Source organism: Anguilla rostrata, chromosome 2 (assembly GCF_018555375.3).
Source record: "Anguilla rostrata isolate EN2019 chromosome 2, ASM1855537v3, whole genome shotgun sequence".
Classification (NCBI taxonomy): domain Eukaryota; kingdom Metazoa; phylum Chordata; class Actinopteri; order Anguilliformes; family Anguillidae; genus Anguilla; species Anguilla rostrata.
The window spans coordinates 74,242,433-74,260,697 of record NC_057934.1 but is presented as its reverse complement, the minus strand read 5'-3'; the positions used below and the strand labels follow the sequence as shown (position 1 = coordinate 74,260,697).

The 18,265-nt window shown below is 41.2% G+C and overlaps 1 protein-coding gene and 1 long non-coding RNA gene across 2 annotated transcripts; both read right to left on the bottom strand.

The window, feature by feature from the left end:
- Window positions 1-2,297: 2,297 nt before the first annotated feature.
- On the bottom strand, window positions 2,298-13,075 carry LOC135249133 (tumor necrosis factor ligand superfamily member 14-like). Its single transcript, XM_064324434.1, has 5 exons — window positions 12,209-13,075; window positions 10,097-10,132; window positions 9,572-9,593; window positions 8,939-9,019; window positions 2,298-4,880 (listed from the first exon to the last, which is right to left on the bottom strand). Exons 1-5 carry the CDS (start codon window positions 12,401-12,403, stop codon window positions 4,480-4,482), a joined length of 735 nt encoding a protein of 244 aa, XP_064180504.1. The 5' UTR covers window positions 12,404-13,075; the 3' UTR covers window positions 2,298-4,479.
- On the bottom strand, window positions 5,079-8,932 carry LOC135249134 (uncharacterized). The gene is made up of 2 exons (XR_010328598.1): window positions 5,975-8,932; window positions 5,079-5,910 (listed from the first exon to the last, which is right to left on the bottom strand). It is a non-coding gene; the product is annotated as an uncharacterized LOC135249134 (long non-coding RNA).
- Window positions 13,076-18,265: the final 5,190 nt, after the last annotated feature.

The window sequence follows — 18,265 nt, the reverse complement described above, 5'->3', positions numbered from 1 at the left end:
CAGGCAAAACATATTCGTGAATTTCCTCTTATGTAAAAGAGACCATCATATGGTGCATTTAACACCTAACGCATTTAAGCACAAGATTTACCTCAACTCAACTCACTGATAACAGTAACTCCAGAAAATGCATTCAATTCTGAGCAGCTTACAACCATCTTGGGACAACTATTGGGACAGTCATGGCAAATTGGTTGTTTTCTCTGTACTAATCATATTTGTATTTCAATACAATGACTGAGGCAAAATTCAGAATATATACTGTACATTTCATTACTTTCATTATTTATATGCTAAACTATATCACAACAATGCCATTCAATGAATCAAGTCTCCCTATTCCAAGATAGCATGAGTATCAGCTGTACAGGTTTACATGTTTACTATTTTATTCTAATTATAAATGGAAGCAGTGAACATTAGGGCATGAGTGATATGCTTTGAAAGTGTTTGTAGAGTCTACTTCATGAGCTAAAAGATACAAACGCAGAACTGCAGATGAGGGGCCATAGAAGTGAATATGACAAGCAATAAAGGTATGAGGATGACAGAAAAGAAAAATATAGCTGTTGCAGAAAAATGAAAAAATATTTGAAGCTATTGCAGAATGTTTGTGTATTCCAAAGACAACAGTATGGCAATTTCCTAAAGAAGAAAGGAACTACTGGAGGACTTTCATCTTTTACACACACTACACAAAGAATGCAAATGCCAACACAGATGGGACACATGCAATTAATTAAAAAATAATTCATTTTGCATTTAGTCATTGTTGGCACAGAGGAAAAACAAACAAATTGACATAACCATCCAAATATTGTTGCATTTAAATGCATATTTTGTTTACCATTCTTATGCATGATAGCGATGGGCAGTTGTCCATATGAATAAAGAAGGTTTAGATTCCCTGTGTTCCAGAATTACATTCTCTGTGAATACACCACATCAGGATTATGTCACAGGAATTTCCACCCTAATCTTTCTGCATTTTAACTAGATATGGCCTCTGACTAAACCATTGGAAATGGAGGAGTTCTTCAGATTAGCATTGTTTTGTGAATCAGAGACAATAAAAGGTGAGTTCACTGCTGTGAGTTCACATCCAGCTGAATGTTGGTGCTTGCGTTAGCAGCCTCCGAGTATTCACTCTACTACCTGTTCCTATCCACCTACACGGAAGCATGTGTGTGCATGTGGGAGAGAGAATGTGCATCTGTGTGTGTGTGTGAGACTTGTGCATGTGTCTGGGAGAGACTGTGTGAATGTGTGGCCTGTGCATCTACATGCGTATGTAACAACAGAGTTAGAAACTTTCGGATTTGAACCTGGCCTCTCACTCATCCATAGATTTTTTTAGGCAAATGTGTTACCAGTCAGCTAAAGGCAAAATTGTCCCTACCTAAGGGCAACATTGTTATTTTAAATTTGAGGTTTGCGTCACCAGAGAGTGTTGTCATGGTAACCTGCTATGAGACCTTTGCTTTACCGCACCTTTACTGTGTTTCATTAGCGAACTAGCCGAACTGCACCACCACACTCACCCCCCTTTCCCTCCCCCACCATTTGAAACACAGCAACCAACTTTTTTTTTTTTTTTTTTGCAATTCTGATGTCTATCAATAGGCACTACATTAATGAATGCGTTAGAGATTTGCCTGAGTCCGAGGTGGGGATTTTAACCTGGGCCTCTCACTCGTGCAAAGTTTTTCTTAGGCACGTGTACATGTCTCACTGTGTGCCTGGGGGAACAGGGACAGCCCTTCAAAAACTGTTGGGGAAGCACAGAATTGTCTAGAATGTGATTGAATGTAGTAGCTTTAAGATTTGACTTCAATGGAACTAAGGGGCCCAGTCCAAACCATAAAAAACAGGCCCAGACCAAGGGGTGTCTTTATGTTTGGTCATTATATGTAAAGCAGAGTAAATTAAATGCTGAAGTTGGAGGAGGGAAGAGTTGCCAAAAAAGGCTGCACATCCCCCTCTGCATGACCTTTCCAGAATGTGACCATTTCTCCAAATGTATAATCCCCAGCTATACCTGTGGGTCCATCTCATACTACACCAGTTTGGGAAAGCAGAGAAACAGATTACTTGATCTAGATATCCAGCAATGTCAGGACAAACCCTCAGCAGCCCTGACACAACTGTTAAACATGATTACCCAGTTTTAAGCAAAACAGATTCCATCATCTGTTCATTGTAAGTTTCATATTCACAAAATCTGAACACCTACATATGGAACAACTACGATTTACAAATGCAGTTTCCCAACAAATAAAACCATTTCCAGACAAATGTTGTTTTTAAATGATTTTACTGCCCTCACCATTGATATGAGGATGGCAACCCGATCGTGAACAGAAAGGGGAAAGCTGAAAGAAAAGGTTGAGGAAGGAGGGAGGGATGGAGGGATACAGATACGTGCCCACAGAAGGGGGAGATGAGTGGGAATTCTGCACCTGAATAGAAAACTGCTTCAGCAGTCTGAGGTAAAAGCATGGACAAATTGTCAGTACATTTATTTTCTTGGTCCTTAATTTAAGCTTTAAAAAAATATGAGCAAGGTAATTGTTATTTGTTATTTACATATATAAATACAGTATACAGTAATTATACAATAACTCAGTATAAAATGTGAGATGCACAGTGTGAAATATTACTGGTATGTGTCACTCACATTGTTAAACTGGAGTACACTTCATAACATCATCCTAGCCATCACAAACAATCTTTACAACATCTTTAAACATGGATATTGCATTTCAGTTTTAATATACCTAATCAGTACCATAAAAGATAGATGAAGTGACATCATTGTGAAAATTACCGATACCAACACCTCCCTCTGTTTCCTGCACAGTGTTCTGATTCCTATAAACCCAGGTCACATCTTCGTCAGGTCACATCTTCCAGTAAATTCACACTGCACACCACGTCCACAGCTCTCAGATAGGAAGCTTGTCTCTGTTACAGATGCTTGTTTTAGTCACAGAAACCTTTTCATCTGTGATGTCCGTATGTGTTATGAAACGTCCAATGCAAAGCAGGAACCTAATTGGTGGTTTCAAACGATAGTTTGATATAATTCTGAAGCTTCAATGACACTGTTTTCTTTGTATTTGGGTTTCTTTTTTCATAGAACTTCTAACATTTCTGACATTTTCTAAATTTTATATACCTATGTAGACATGAGAGGTCATTTGTAGCTGCTTGTCCAGGCTATGGTGACCTCCCGCCTTGATTACTGCAACTCACTCTTTGCAAGCCTGCCAGCTTGTGCCATACACCCACTAGAGAATGTTCAAAATGCTGCTGCCCGACTCACCTACAACATTCCCAAATTCTCCCACGTCACTCCTCTGGTGCGGTTACTCCACTGGCTACCGGTCACTGCCAGGATCGGGTTCAAAGTCCTGACCCTTGCCTACACTGCAGGCAACAGGATGTCCCCTATCTATTTGCAGGACATGATTTGATTCTATACGCCTGCTCAACCACTCCGCTCTGCAGCAGCAGGGCACCTTGTACCTAACCCTAACCCAGCTGAGTAAAGGGATCACAGAGCTTCTCCACCCTAGCTCCCCAGTGGTGAAATGAACTCCCTGTCCCTCTTCGAACCTCTCCCTCACTACCCATCTTCCGCCATGGTCTGAAGACGCATCTCTTCAGACTATACCTGGACTAAATACCACCACTCTGTATATCATTTCACTTTAAATCCCCCCCTTTCATGACACTCATGATACATGTACCCCCATTCCAGCACTTGTTGGTCATTTTTGTAAATTTGTATTTGTTCTAATATTGTAGCTTGTCCTTCTCTCTAGTTTGGCTTAGTATATGTTAGGTCAGAATAGTGTTCAGCGCGTGAACTAAACTGTGTCCTTGGCTAGAAATAGCTATACGAAATGAGTATCGTATCTTATTGAACCTGTGTTTCATAGTTGTTCATGACCATGAAATGCACTTTTTACGTCGCTTTGGATAAGCATCTGCCAAATAAATGTAATCTAATTTCACACAAACCACTAATCACACACTCCCTCACTCTAATGATCCCACACACAAATCTTCTATTACAGGAAGAAAAACTTCTCAATGAATGGCAATGACCAGCAAAATGTAGAATACATATGCTAACTGGGATGTTATTATTTTTCAAATGATTGCATTATAATTAAACACTAATACTTTTAAGAAGTGTGTTGGGTTTTCCTTCAGAATATGCCTGTCCATGGGTGGTACAAAAATTATCTATGAAAATAAAATAGTATCTGTGTGCTGGAGCAATGTGTTCCACTGCAGTCTTGTATAACACTCAGACCTTCACACTCCATTTACTCTCTTACACACTCATCTCATCAGTCCCTCATCACACCTTCATTATGCTCCGTAGACTGATTTCCTCATCAATGGTCATGCCTTGACCCTAACCCAGATCTACACAAACACACCATTAACAGTTGCATCACTTTTTGTTTATATCATGAACATTCCAAAGAAGTTGTCTGAGGTGTCATGGTGTCTGACCAGGGTATGATTCTCCACCTTCACAAAAACAGAGTCATCGACATGCAGGTGGAAGACTCCACCCAGGTAGCTGTTCAGCATGCCATCTTCGGGCTGTTTGGAGTTGCTGCAGGAGAAGCGCTTGGCCTTCATGAGTGGCAGGTCTTGAGAGTAGCGAGGGGTGCGCATCAGGACCGTATGCTTGAACATGGAACAGGTGAGCTCCTCAAACGACACCTTAGAGTAGATGAAGTAGAACCCCTCCTTCTTCAGTAGCAGTGACCCGTCCTTGTGCTCCACCCCAGCAGAGAAGGCATCTCCATTTATCCCCCACTGCAGTATCCCATCTGGTGCCACAGGAATGCTAATATCTACGACAGAAAACAGAGTCAGCCTGCTACTCCACACTCTGCTACTCTAACATAGCATAAGATAATATAATGATGAGAACAGGCCGTTCAGCCCAACGATGCTCGCCATTTTTTTTCCAGAGCCTCTATATCTTTCTTGTAGTATGGTCCTCAGAACTACACACAATACTCCAAGTGTGGTCCAGCAAATGTATTGTATAAGATAAGTATAACTTCCTTGGATTTATGCTCAATACTTTTGGCTATATATCCCAGCATCCCGTTGGCCTTTTTTTTTTTTACTGCGACAGCACAGTGCCTAGAACCAGAAAGGCTTTGCTCAACCATTAATCCCAAGTCTTTTTCAAACTGGGCACATTCCAATTTTGATCCTCCCATAAAGTCGCCTAATCCTGCCTAATGTTTTTATTTCCCACATGCAGAACTTTACATTTGGCTTTATTAAATTTCATTTGCCGGGTTTCCGCCCACTTCTGGATTTTATTTAAATATTCTTGGATTACTTTAGTAGCTTCCAAACTATTAGCCTCCCAGTTTTGTATCATCTACAAATTTGACTGATGTACTTTCTATGTCCCAGTCAAAGTCATTGATGTAAATGAGGAAGAGCAGTGGTCCCAGCACTGATCCTTGTGGGACTCCACTTCTAACAGCTCCCTGCACAGATAATGTCCCTCCTACTACTCTTTGTGTTCTACCCTGTAGCCGAATCCACTCTGAAATACATCCTCTAATTCCTACGGTCTTCATTTTACTAACAAGCCTCTCACGTGGTACCTTATCAAATGCCTTTTGAAAATCTAAGTAGATAATATAATATGTATTGCTATAATCAAAACACTTGGTAGCTTCAAAGAATACCAGAAGGTTTGTCAGACATGACCTTCCCTTACGAAAACCATGCTGGCTATCCCTTAGGATGTTGCTATTTTCAAGAAATGCTTCCAACTTGCCTCTAATGATAGATTCCAGTATTTTACATATTATGCAAGTTAAACTTACAGGTCTGTAGTTTCCTGAACACATTAACCTTCTACCACTCAACCACACTAGCATTCTAACACTCAAAAACTTTACCACTCTATCACACTAACCTTCAACGACTCGACCACACTTGCATTTTAACACTCAAACACTGTATGCTGTACCACTTTACCATTCTATGGTAAGGACCGGGTATTTCCTTGCAGGAGAGATGGAGAAGCAGGATTTATTCCTGAAATAAAAGTCTACCTTCAGTGTCTTGAAAGAATTGAGGAAATATTGGGTGGCATTGCTTTGGAATACATCTTATGTAATTTCATGAGGCAAGAGCCTATATTGTTTGTAGTACCGTAACTTGGCGTCATTTTGATATCAGTACTTTTAATCGCAGGCATGGATTTTGTCAGTCTGAATGAATGAGTTATAGACAGGGTATGTCTTGTATGTGTGAGTAACTGGGCATTTTTGTATGTTGAAAACGTGTTTTTTATGAGATCATTTCTTTTTGCAAAGCGTTTTATTATGAGTGAGAAATGCGAAGTGACCCTGTAAGAAACGGTTGTGGATTATGGCTATCCTTGTGTGAATTTGTACAGTCTGATGAGCGTGTACAGTTTGGCAGTTTTGGTTTGCTATATCTAAAACACTGGCTGTGACAAAGCGTGCGCTGGGGTAAGTGTAAACGCATCAGAAATGCAGGTGAAATATGGCCAGTGTATGTACTCATGGATCTGATGGCCATCCAACGAGCCGTGATTGTCAAAAGAATCAGGAAGCCCGTAGAATTAGAGCTCCCTAGGTCGCAACTTGTGTACCCTGCTGTCCTGCTCCGTTGTCTGTTATTTCGTGGAGATGCACTTTTAGTGTTTGTAAGGTTTATAAGGCATTTTGATAGGCTTATCTGCAGGTGGGAATCCTCTTCGCTGTTTTGCTAAGCTAGAACCGGAAAACTTGATAGTGGAGAATAGGAGCAGACACACATGTCCCAGCAGGCTTTGCATATGATAAAATAACAACAGTGAGAGAAATTAGAATTAAATGATGAAATAGCGTAGTTGAAACAAGATGTTTTTAGCAGAATGGGCATGTAGGTGAAGGTTGACATGATCACAGACTATAGTGCGAAGTAAATGAAGTGACCATGATCGAGCTTAGTATCCTTATCGAACGGTATATATAACAGTCGGTATAAAGCATTAGTCATTAAAGTGAAGGGTTAAGTAACGTGAAATCTATTGCACTGATGTGTTTTTCTCATGTTCAGTGCTAGTAGTTATAATTATGAGTGAGTCGTGGTTTTAAATGTAATGTTTTAATGGGGAGTTGCAGAACGTACATATGTAGTAATTGTATGTGGCTAGATAGAGAACAGGGCGAGGTGACAAATGTAGAAACGTGGCGTTTGCCGATAAGGTTTTGTACGGTAGCCAAGTGAAGAAATGTAGTTAGTAGAAATGGCAGAGTGGTGAACTGGTGTAACTTTTTAATAAAATGAATACATTTGCCGTCATGAAATGCATATGGGTGGCCGTGAGTGCGTTTTGGTAAAGAAAATATAAAAGCGTAAGAAAACATTAGTGTAAAAGAGGAAATTATCTGCCTGAGGGCGAGGCGGGATTCAATCCTTCAACCGGAGGTTTACCAGTCTGTGACTTTGTTAGTGCAGCACCATGACATAGCTATGCAATGTGTGAAATATCATAAGCAAACCTGTCCGTGGTTTTAAAGAAGAACATAGGCCAGTAAGCACAGAAGAGCTCCCATTGAATCCATAAGGGGTTTGCAATATTGTAGCCGGTTAATAACTGAACGTGCAGACGGTACGTCATAATGTAGTGTATACGTTTGGTGAACGGCGGGTAGATATGGTGCAAAAGCAATACTTGAGAAGTAGTAAACTATTATTAATGAGGGTAAAAGCAGGTTAAAGAAACGTGTTCCTAGCTGGGCTTGAACCGACGATCCCATGTTCCCAAGACTGTAACTTTGCCCACTAGGCCACAGCAGACTAGTTGTTTAAACTGGAAATGTTTCAGAATAAAAAGGAATGGGTATTTTGCGTGTGTATGCGAGTTTTTGATTGGGTCGTGTAGGTGAAGATTTGGCTGGTGTCGGTAAAATGTCCAATGGGGAGACATGTTAGTGGGATTGGCGGCAGGAAAAATAACAAGGAGAAAACGCAAAATTCCCTTAGTTTGGGGCTTTATTGTGTGGACATGAAGTTGTTTTTGAATTCTGCCTGTTGAAATGGGGTGAGAATGTACAGAATTTAATGTTTTTAATGGTTGAGTGTCTGTGGCTGTTGTGGTTATTTCTGTGGGGAACCCTGAAAAGTGCCAAACTCTTGGTTCTGTATAGGTATGGGGCATGCCCCCGCCAAGGCGTAACTTGGAGGGATGGCATACCTGACATCCCAATATTTAAATATCTAAATAGTGAAGCAAGCAACCTAAAAACTGTCTGGGGTGCACACACAAGCCCGGGTAGGTGTGAAAATAACCCCAGACGTGTTATAAAGTGAAATTCCCATTTAATAGGTAAACCAGGCCAGTCTCATCTGTAAGTACACCAATCAGGCATGACAAACGGGACAATAGTGTCTGTCTGAGAGTCATAAATATATTCTTTCACCACCAACAATTTGTATTCTATCATAGCAACAAGATAAAGCCAACAATAGGCGGAAAGTATGCCAAAACAAAATTCTGCTCACTGAAAAGCAGCCTAAAAAATAACCTCTCCCACCAAACACAGCCTTTCCCACCAAACACAGCCTCTCCCCAAAACACAGCCTCTCCCCTAAACACAGCAATCTCCTCTTTTATACCCAGGTCTGTACTGTGAAGAAGCATTACATTACATTACAGGCATTTAGTAGATGCTCTTATCCAGACGCAACTTTTTACATAGCATTTATACAGCTGGACATGTACTGAAGCAATGCAGTTTAAGTACCTTGCTCAAGGGTGCAACGGCAGTGACCTACCTGGGAATCGAACCTGTGACCTTTAGGTTACAAGACAAGCTCCTTACCCATTAAATTACACTGCCACCCAAAAGATAAGAGGCCTTACCTGTGAGATGTGCAGAGGGCTTTGCTGGCTTCAGTGCGATGCCACTTCTCTCTGTTGGGTGGATTTTACCTTCCCTTTCAACTAGAAAAGGTTTCCAAGACAAACAATGTTGAAAATGTGACATACTAATAAACAAAGTAAAATGGCCTACTCCTGGCCTGCAGGCAATGGTTATGGTTAGGGTTAGGGGTTATGGTAATGGTTAGGTTTAGGGTTAGAGTTACGGGTATGGTTAGGGTTAGGGTTAGGTGCTATGGAAAGGAAAGTGTCTGCATGTATAGTATAATGTGTTTTTATGGACCCAACAAATTCTGTAGAATTCAGCACACAGGTTTTGATCATATAATCGTATTATAATCGGGGTAGGGGTGTGTGATAGGGGCGTGTGATAAGTGTGTGACAGGGGTGCAGTAGTAGTGTTTAATAGCCTTCTCTGTGAATGCAATAGGTTTGCCTCTCCTTGAATGGTTATGATGAACTATAACTTCTAGAATTTTCTATTGTTGGTCTATATGTATCTTTATATATTGCTGACTTTTCAATGTTTTATTATAGCAGCATCAAAAGTAAAAAAAAAAAAAAAAAAAAAAGGCTCTCACCACTGAACAAGTGAGAAACATATGTAGACTGTACCTTTTTTCAAAAAACGGCTTTCCTGTAAAAGAATGTGACATCTGCATTACCATTACTGACCAGTACACACATGTGCAGACACTTAACATAACATAATTATGATAACAGGCCATTCAGCCCAACAATGCTCACCATGTTACTGACTAAATTGTACCTAGTGCTCTGATTACCTACAGACTAGATAGTATTTAACATCGTATCAAGTCCGGTCTTGAAAATCCCCAGAGTTTCTGCCTGTACTACATGACCTGGCAGGCTATTCCACACATTGACTACTCTCTGCATGAAATAATGTTTCATAATGTCTGTATGGAATTTACCTTTTGCTAATTTCCATTTATGTCGCCTTGTTCTACTAACATTACGCAACCTGAAGAATCTCTTATGTAATCACTTGCACACACACACACACACACACACACACACACACACACACACACACACACACACACACACACACACACACACACTCACATGCATAGAAACATACACACACAGAAATGATAATTAGACTCAATCCCTCACCTGTTCTCCAAGCTGCTTTACAGACATGCTGGCATCCTGGGAGGCAGAGATATTTATTAGGTATTTATTATTATTTTTTATTTATGAATGTTTATTCATTCAATTACCTACCATCACAGGCTATTTCTGAATTGACTGAATTGCATTGGAATCGCTCTCTTAGGCCCAGCCTGTCAACCAATCCCTTTCTGCAGTTAATTCTGCTTCTCCCTCTCTGTTGGCCTTTTATACTACACAGTGCCTACAACCCGAAACGCCTTGATCAACTATCACTCCCAAGGCTTTTTCAAATTGAGCACATTTTGTTCCTCTCGTAATGTATTATTTCCCACATGTAGCACTTTACATTTGGTTATATTGAATTTAATTTGCCAGGTTTCTGCTCACTTCTCAATTCTGTTAAAATATTGAATTACTTTAGTAGATTCCAAAATATTAGCTTGACCTCCCAGTTTTGTATAATCTGCAAATTTGACTAATGTACTTTCTATGTTCCTGTTGAGGTCATTGATATAAATGAGGAAGAGCAGCACTGATCCTTGTGGGACTCCACTTCCCACAGTACCCTGCTCAGATAAGATTCCTCCTACTGCTCTTTTCTTACTCATTTTACTAACAAGTCTCTCATGTTATACCTTATCAAATGCCTTTTGGAAATGTAAATATATAATATTGTAAACCTTGTTATAATCAAATCACTTGGTAGCTTCCTGTTTTCCACTGAGCTGTGAAAAGGCTGAGGATTGATGACATTACAGCAGCACAGCAGCTATGTTACAAGAAAAATAATGGAAGCTGGAAAGCACTCCATACAATTATATTAAATTCAACATAACATATGAAAGGACTTCAGTATTGATTAGGTATGGTTATTTTCAGAAGAGGTTTAGGAAATGTTCAGTGTTAAAGTGTTACAATGCTGCAAAGTTGCATACAAAGCCACAACATTCCCTAAAACAAAAATTATCAAAGCATATAAAAGCTTCTCTGTATTTGCATTATGGGCATATGTTAATGTCTTATTGTAATTAATTTGATTGGCAGTCTACACATTTCCAACTCCACTTTCATATTGTTGGTTTTTTCTTTAATCTGTTCTTGCACGTACATTAGTGAGTGTGGTACAGTAGAAAAAAACAACAGTTTAAACAGAACCATGAAAACGGTTAACATTACGAATTGTCTTTATAGCATCAGCAGCACTTTAACCAAACCATTAACAGGTCAGATCCCAGATCCAGTGCTCCAAGCACTTTCCAGCCCATGGGCAGCCCCTCAGATCCAGGGCTGTGACTGCACACCTCTGCTTTTGGGACTACTACCACAGACCACATCTTAAGCCCAGTTCAGACCAGAGATTTGCGACACGATGATTTTAGAATGTTGCAGAGAGGAGTTGCAGCAGTGTGAACAACTCATCTCAGAATGTCTGATTCCGGCGCTTGCCTTTGCCTAATTGCTAAGAACATTCCTAAGAGTCACCAGCTGCAGCTTCCTTGGTCTGAACTGGACTTTACAGTGAAGACTCAGAATGACCCTTTTTGCAACCCTGTGCACACCACCTGAAGCTATGGCAGGTCAGGCACTGCGCTCAGTCATGTACAGGCTGCACAGTGTTGTGAAATTTTGTGAAACCTTCTGATGGTGATAATTATGCCGGTACAACTTCGTTGGGGGGGAGGTCAGGTTAATTGAGTTCAGCTGTGATGTTTTATCCAGTATAGAAGCACACCTTCCATCACAGCTAACATATAACAGCCCTCCTGTGTTCTTTTCCAGGAAACCATTTCACAACCAGAATGTGTGAAGCAACGCCTGTCATTTACCAAACAAAAGGCACTTTCAAAATCAGTTGCCTTAACGGAAACAGACGGGAATATTTCAAAACAGAAACACCAAACTAGAAAACAAAAGTTTTTTTGTTTTAAAAACGATATCTAAACAGTTTTTATTTTATTTTTTATAGTTCTCCTTCTGTCAGACCCCTCTCTGGTTTAGAAATCAAACTGGAAGCCAGAGCAGGAATCAGGACTGCTGTTTTCAGGGGGTGTAAGGATCCAATTGAGTAGGGGTATAAGGATAATAATAATAATAATAATAATAAAAACTCACGGAAGGCTGGTTGTAGAGTCTATAGATGAAGCAGGCCTCCACGGCCAGTCCACAAAGTGCCAGAGACACCAGCACGATCAGAATCTGCTGGAGAAGGACAGTGCGTTGCCGGTGTGGGACAGGCACAGTGGGAGGCACACCCATCTGTCTATCCACCACAAACACCTGAGGATACGGAATTCCTTCCTCTGGCATCTCTGTACCCCCAGTTCCTCCAAAGCCTACTTTACCCCTACTCTCCAAAACCCACTGTACCCCCACTTTCCAAAACCTATTGTACCCTCACTTTCCAAAACCCACTGCTGCCCCACTCTCCAAAACCTACTGTACCCCCACTTTCCAAAACCTACTGTGCCCCCACTTTCCAAAACCTACTGTGCCCCCACTTTCCAAAACCTACTGTGCACCCACTTTCCAAAACCTACTGTACCCCAACTTTCCAAAACCCACTGCTGCCCCTCTCTCCAAAACCTACTGTACCCCCACTTTCCAAAACCTATTGTACCCACACTATCCAAAACCCACTCCAGCCCCACTCTCCAAAACCCACTCCAGCCCCACTCTCCAAAACCCACTCCAGCCCCACTCCCCAAAACCCACTGCTGCCCCTCTCTCCAAAACCCAAAGGTATGTGCACCAGCCAACTGCAATAAAGGGAAAAGGAATGCCAGGAAGGAGAGAAAAAGCACTTCTCCTCCAGTAAACCCAGTGTCTTCCCGAGAATGACTCGTGGCCCAATAACTCAATCCATCCTTATAGCGCTGCAACAGAGAAGAATCAAACGTCCACCTATTCCCACAGTCTCTTCTGTATGACGGGTGCTACACATGCACTCTGCTTGCACACTCAGCTTGAGTGTGGAAATGCAGAAGAGGGCGTGTCCATGTGCTTGTATTCGTGTGTTTGTGTATGCATGTGTGTGCGCATGTGCTAGCGGCTACACCCTCACACACTGCACTGTGGTTATCATTTTGCTGCTGTCACTTCCCCTCTCTCTCTCTCTCTCTGTCTCTCTCTCTCTCTGAGCCGGCAAGAGGGCTGCCAGAATGTCTCTGTCTATCTACTTGCTTCAGGAAACAGAAGTAATTTGAACTTTAGCATCCCAAATAATAAAGTACATTATTATTATTAGTAGTAGTAGTAGTAGTAGTAGTAGTAGTGATATTATTATTATTAAAAATACATTTTATTTACATAACACTTCTCCAAGAACTCCAAGCTCCTGTACAACAAAATCTAATAAAGGAGTATAAGAAGTACAGAATCAAAGGAGGTACCAATACAAGGAAAACAATAGTGTGCAGATTTTTTGAAAGTCGGGAGTGATGAAAAGCCTGTAAAATCTTGGGTGAAAGAGTTCCAGAGGGATGGGGCTGCAATGGAGAAAGGTTCTGTCTCCCCAGGTCTAGTGCCTGGACCATACTACAGGGGTGAGTTGTTTAGAGTCAGATGACTTAAGCCTGTGGGAAGGTGTACAGCAGTGGAGGAGGTCAGCGGGGTATTAAGGGGCCAGATTGAGGGCTTTAGCGGTTATGAGGAGTCATTTGAACTGAATTCTTTGCTGAATGGGGAGACAGTGGAGGTTTTGAAGGACGGGAATGATGAGGGTGAGCAAGCAAGCAGCAGAGTTTTGGATATATTGTAGTTGTTTGGGTTCTGGAGGATGTCAGACTTTCAGCTGTTGATGATAATAAATTTATGTCTGTCAAAGGTATGATTTCAACCAGGAGAGTGCCAGTAATGTTCATGGAGGACTCAACCTGGAAGAAAAGGATGGAAGGCTGATGGTGTTGAAAGCTGCACTGGGGAAGGACTAGAATACTGAGGGAGCTGAATCTGCTGAGATGAGGAGGTCTTTGGAGACTTTCAAAAGTCATTTCAGCACTGTGCTGTGATCTGAAACCAGACTGAAACTGTTCATATAGATTATTTGATTCAACATGAATTTTTAACTGCAATGCAAAAATTGGGGGTTGGAGATGGGCCTATAGTTATTTATGGTGTTAGGTTCAAGTTTTTTGAGAATGTTAGCAACGGCAGCAATTTTAGGGAGGATGGAACAAAACCAGAGGAGAGTGAAGAGTTCATTACTGCGGTGATCAGTGGGCTGATTATCGGGAGACAGGTCTTGTCTATGGGGGATGGGATAGGGTCTAGAGCACAGGTGGGAGTCTCATTGCCATAAATACTTGGCTGAGGTCAGCAGCAGTGATTGGGGAGAAAAGAGAGAAGATCTGTTTGGTCAGAGGTGTGCAGTTGAGTTCAGGAGGTGGGGGAAGAAGAGGTGGAGGAAACCAGTTGTGCATAAGCTCAGTGAAGGTTGTGGCAGGTTTGAGGAGTTTATCTATCATTGAAAAGAGAATCTGGGGGTTTCCAGAGCCTGATTGTATGTTGGAGTAAAAAGTGGAGCAGGGAGAGTGGAGGGCATTTTTGTATTTAAATCGTCTTTATAAATTTTTAGCTGTGAGGCTGGTTTTTTAAAATAAGACTTTCAAGTTTTTGTCCTTGCTGTTACATTTGGTGGAATTGAGGAGTGTACCAGGGTCAGAGTTAGTATTAGAAACGATTTAAAGTTTGTTCAAACAGGAAAGTGTGTCATTGTCGAGGTTAACCAGGTCAGTAGGGGTGGTGTCTACTCGGGTGGTAAATTTGCTAATGGCTCAGAGAGGTAGGCGGACAATGAAATAGCCATAATATCATAGAAGACTATAGGACAGTTATGTTCTGCGGTGGGGATTTCAATGTGCATGATGATGGTGAGATGACTTACACAAGTTTTTCACAGCATTCACATTGCATCTGTTTATACAGCTAGATACTGAAGCAATGCAGGTTAAGTACCTTGCTCAAGGGTACAATGGCAGTGTCCTACCTGGGAATCAAACCTGTGACCTTTAGGTTACAAGACCAGTTCCCTACCCATTATACTATACACTGCCGGCCCAGTATTGTATGTCACAGGGTGTAACATCCTTTGAACAACTGTGATTTGGTTGCACTTGGAGTTTAAAACTGTCTGCCCAAGAAAGTCACTATGTATTTGAATGAGTGTGAAGTCGTCAAAGCTGTGGATGCTGCAGTGATTACTGACGAGTCTGTCCTCACACATAAAAATGTGTTTGTCACCTCTGAGAAAACCCCAAACTGTGAGTGCAAAAGGACCACAAAGTTCAAGTCTGGTTCCTCTGTTGAGAGCATGCATTTAGATGCTCTGGTACAAGGTTCCTCTGAGAGCATGCATGCAGATGCTCTGGTACAAGGTTCCTCTGAGAGCATGCATGCAGATGCTCTGGTACAAGGTTCCTCTGAGAGCATGCATGCAGATGCTCTGGTACAAGGTTCCTCTGAGAGCATGCATGCAGATGCTCTGGTACAAGGTTCCTCTGAGAGCATGCATGCAGATGCTCTGGTACAAGGTTCCTCTGAGAGCATGCATGCAGATGCTCTGGTACAAGGTTCCTCTGAGAGCATGCATGCAGATGCTCTGGTACAAGGTTCCTCTGAGAGCATGCATGCAGATGCTCTGGTACAAGGTTCCTCTGTTGAGAGTATGCATGCAGATGCTCTGGTACAAGGTTCCTCTGAGAGCATGCATGCAGATGCTCAGGCAAAAGGGCATTCGCCTTTTGTATGTTTTAAATTTGAGAAGAGAGGACATGTTTTAGCTGACCGCTTTTTTTTTTTAAATAAAGGAAAAACAAGTCTCTTAAGCCTGTGGCTTTCATGGAAACAATTTCACAGTCTGGGTTTAAACTTGAGTCCGTTCATAAAGATCATGAAGTTAGTGATGTGATCAATCGTTCATACTGTTCATTATGGATGGTTTTGCGCCCATGGCAATTGTCAGTAATCCTAGTCTCCATGCCTCACCTGTCCTTTTGGACAAGGGCACCATTGCCTCATCTGATTCTGACCAGGAGGATGTAGTGAAGGGCCCTTCAAAGGACACCGTGGAGGGCAGGCTGTGAAATTCAGAAATTTAAAATGATTTGAATTTGTTATTCAACCAACTGACCATTTCTGAACGCTCGGATATCATTAAACTGATCCAGTCTTATCCTTCACTGTTTCTTGTTCCTATTCAAACCCACTTAATGACATCGATGTTGGCGATTTCCCTCCAATCAAGCAAAACAGTTATTGAGTAAATCCTACAAAGTGGGCGATTTAGGCATTGCAGTTTGATACTCTAAGCATATAATCTGCATATGTGTCATATTTGCATATTACGTAACTGTGAAATGTACATATGAAGAGGGAAATTTTGCTTGTGTAATAAAATGTATTTTCTTAAGGTTGGGGTGTTGTGTTCCTTGTTATTTTTTATATTGAATTTTTTGTAATTCTTTCCTCTTTCCGTCATGTGAGTGTGCTCTGTTGTGTGTACCTTTTTCATTACAGTCCGCAGCATTAGCTGGCTGGCTTCTCCCGCGTGCGTGCACAGGCTTCTCCCGGGTGCGTGCACAGGCGATGCGTGTGCACCATTTGGTTGCCGGTGCAAGCCTCATGGGCACTATATAAGATGGCAATTCGAGGCAACCGCTGTAACTTGGCACAGTTATGATATCAATACTTTTAATGGCAGGCCTAGATTTGAAGTAATGACTTACATACAGTGCTTTTTATGTGTGAGTAACTTGGCATTTTTGTACATTGAAAATGTTTTTCATCAGATTTTCTTTACACCAGATGGGACCCATGGTGTCCAAAAAGTTCCACTTCTGACTCATCTGTCCATAGAACATTATCCCATAAATCTTGGGGATTATCCATGTCATTTTTGAAAATGTAAGATGAGCATTGATGTTTCTCTTGGTTAACAGTGGTTTACTACTCTTTTTGCCCAGTCTCTTTCTTATTGTGGAGTCATGAACACTGACCTTAGCTGAGGCTAGAGAGGCCAGCAGTTATTTGGATGTTCTTCTGGGATCTTTTGTGACTTCTTGGATGTGTTGTTGCTGCACCCTTGGAGAAACTTTGGCAGGTTGGCCACTCCTGGACCACGGTTCCAAATGTTCTCCCTTTAGAGATACTGTTTGGTGGAGTCCCAGAGCCTTAGAAATGGCTTTACAACCTTTACCAGACTGATATAGTTCAACATTTTTCAAATCTCTTCTGGAATCTGCTTTGATCATGACGTTGTGTGCTTGTAAGAACTTTGTGGTGACTACTTCACTCTGATGATGAGGTTCAATATAAGTGAGGTTTAGATTCAGTATGGATGGCTGCAATGGAACATGGCTGTGTTCAGTCAGCCAAATCTAATTATCAAGTAAATTTGGTTAATTGGCTGAGTAACTAAGGGGGCAATTACTTTTTCGATACACTTTTTCAAGGGTGATATGAGTGTCTGCTAACTTTTTTCATGAAAACACAAAACATTCCAATTAATTTAAATCAGTTTCCTTTGTCTAATATTACATTTTATTCAAAGATTTGAAACAATTCTGTGTGGCAAATATGCAGTACAAGAGGAAGTCAAGAAGGGGGCAAATACTTTCACAGCACAGTATTTACATGGTCCACAAGTGTGGATCTGACTATTTGATATTTACATGACTTATATTACGCAGATGTGGCTCTGATTTTATAATGGATCTGACTTTATTTGATATATTCATATAGTCCTCAGATGTGGCTCTGCTTTTACAGTGGATCTGACTATCTGATATATTCATATAGTCCGCAGGTCCTTTGGAGGCAGAGCAGAATGCTTCCAGAACATCTGGAAATTACTAGCAAATATGGCAAATGCCATAAAGCTAAGGGAACTCAGAGAATTATCCCTGAAAATGACAGAGGGGTCAACGTTAATGTACAGTTCAATTTGTACAGTAACCAAGGTGAAGGGGTTAGGGTATCAATATGTTCAGGTTTGTACAGTAACCAAGGTGAAGGGGTTTAGTGTCAGTATATTAAGGTTTGTACAGTAGCCAAGGTGAAGGGGTTAGGGTGTCAGTTTGTTCAGATTGGTACAGTAATGCAAACTTTGTGTATGCAAGTAATTAAATACTCTTAAACAATGTTGCAAAATGTACTTTGGTCCTAATACTGCTG

Bases quoted from the DNA above. Each gene is read 5' to 3' on its own strand.
- LOC135249133 (XM_064324434.1), bottom strand. From the start codon at position 12,403: ATGCCAGAGGAAGGAATTCCGTATCCTCAGGTGTTTGTGGTGGATAGA. The intron at 10,133-12,208 runs GTGAGTTTTTAT...TCTGCCTCCCAG, and splicing joins GACTCTACAACCAGCCTTCC to GATGCCAGCATGTCTGTAAA. The intron at 9,594-10,096 runs GTGAGGGATTGA...ATTCTTTTACAG, and splicing joins TAAAGCAGCTTGGAGAACAG to GAAAGCCGTTTTTTGAAAAA.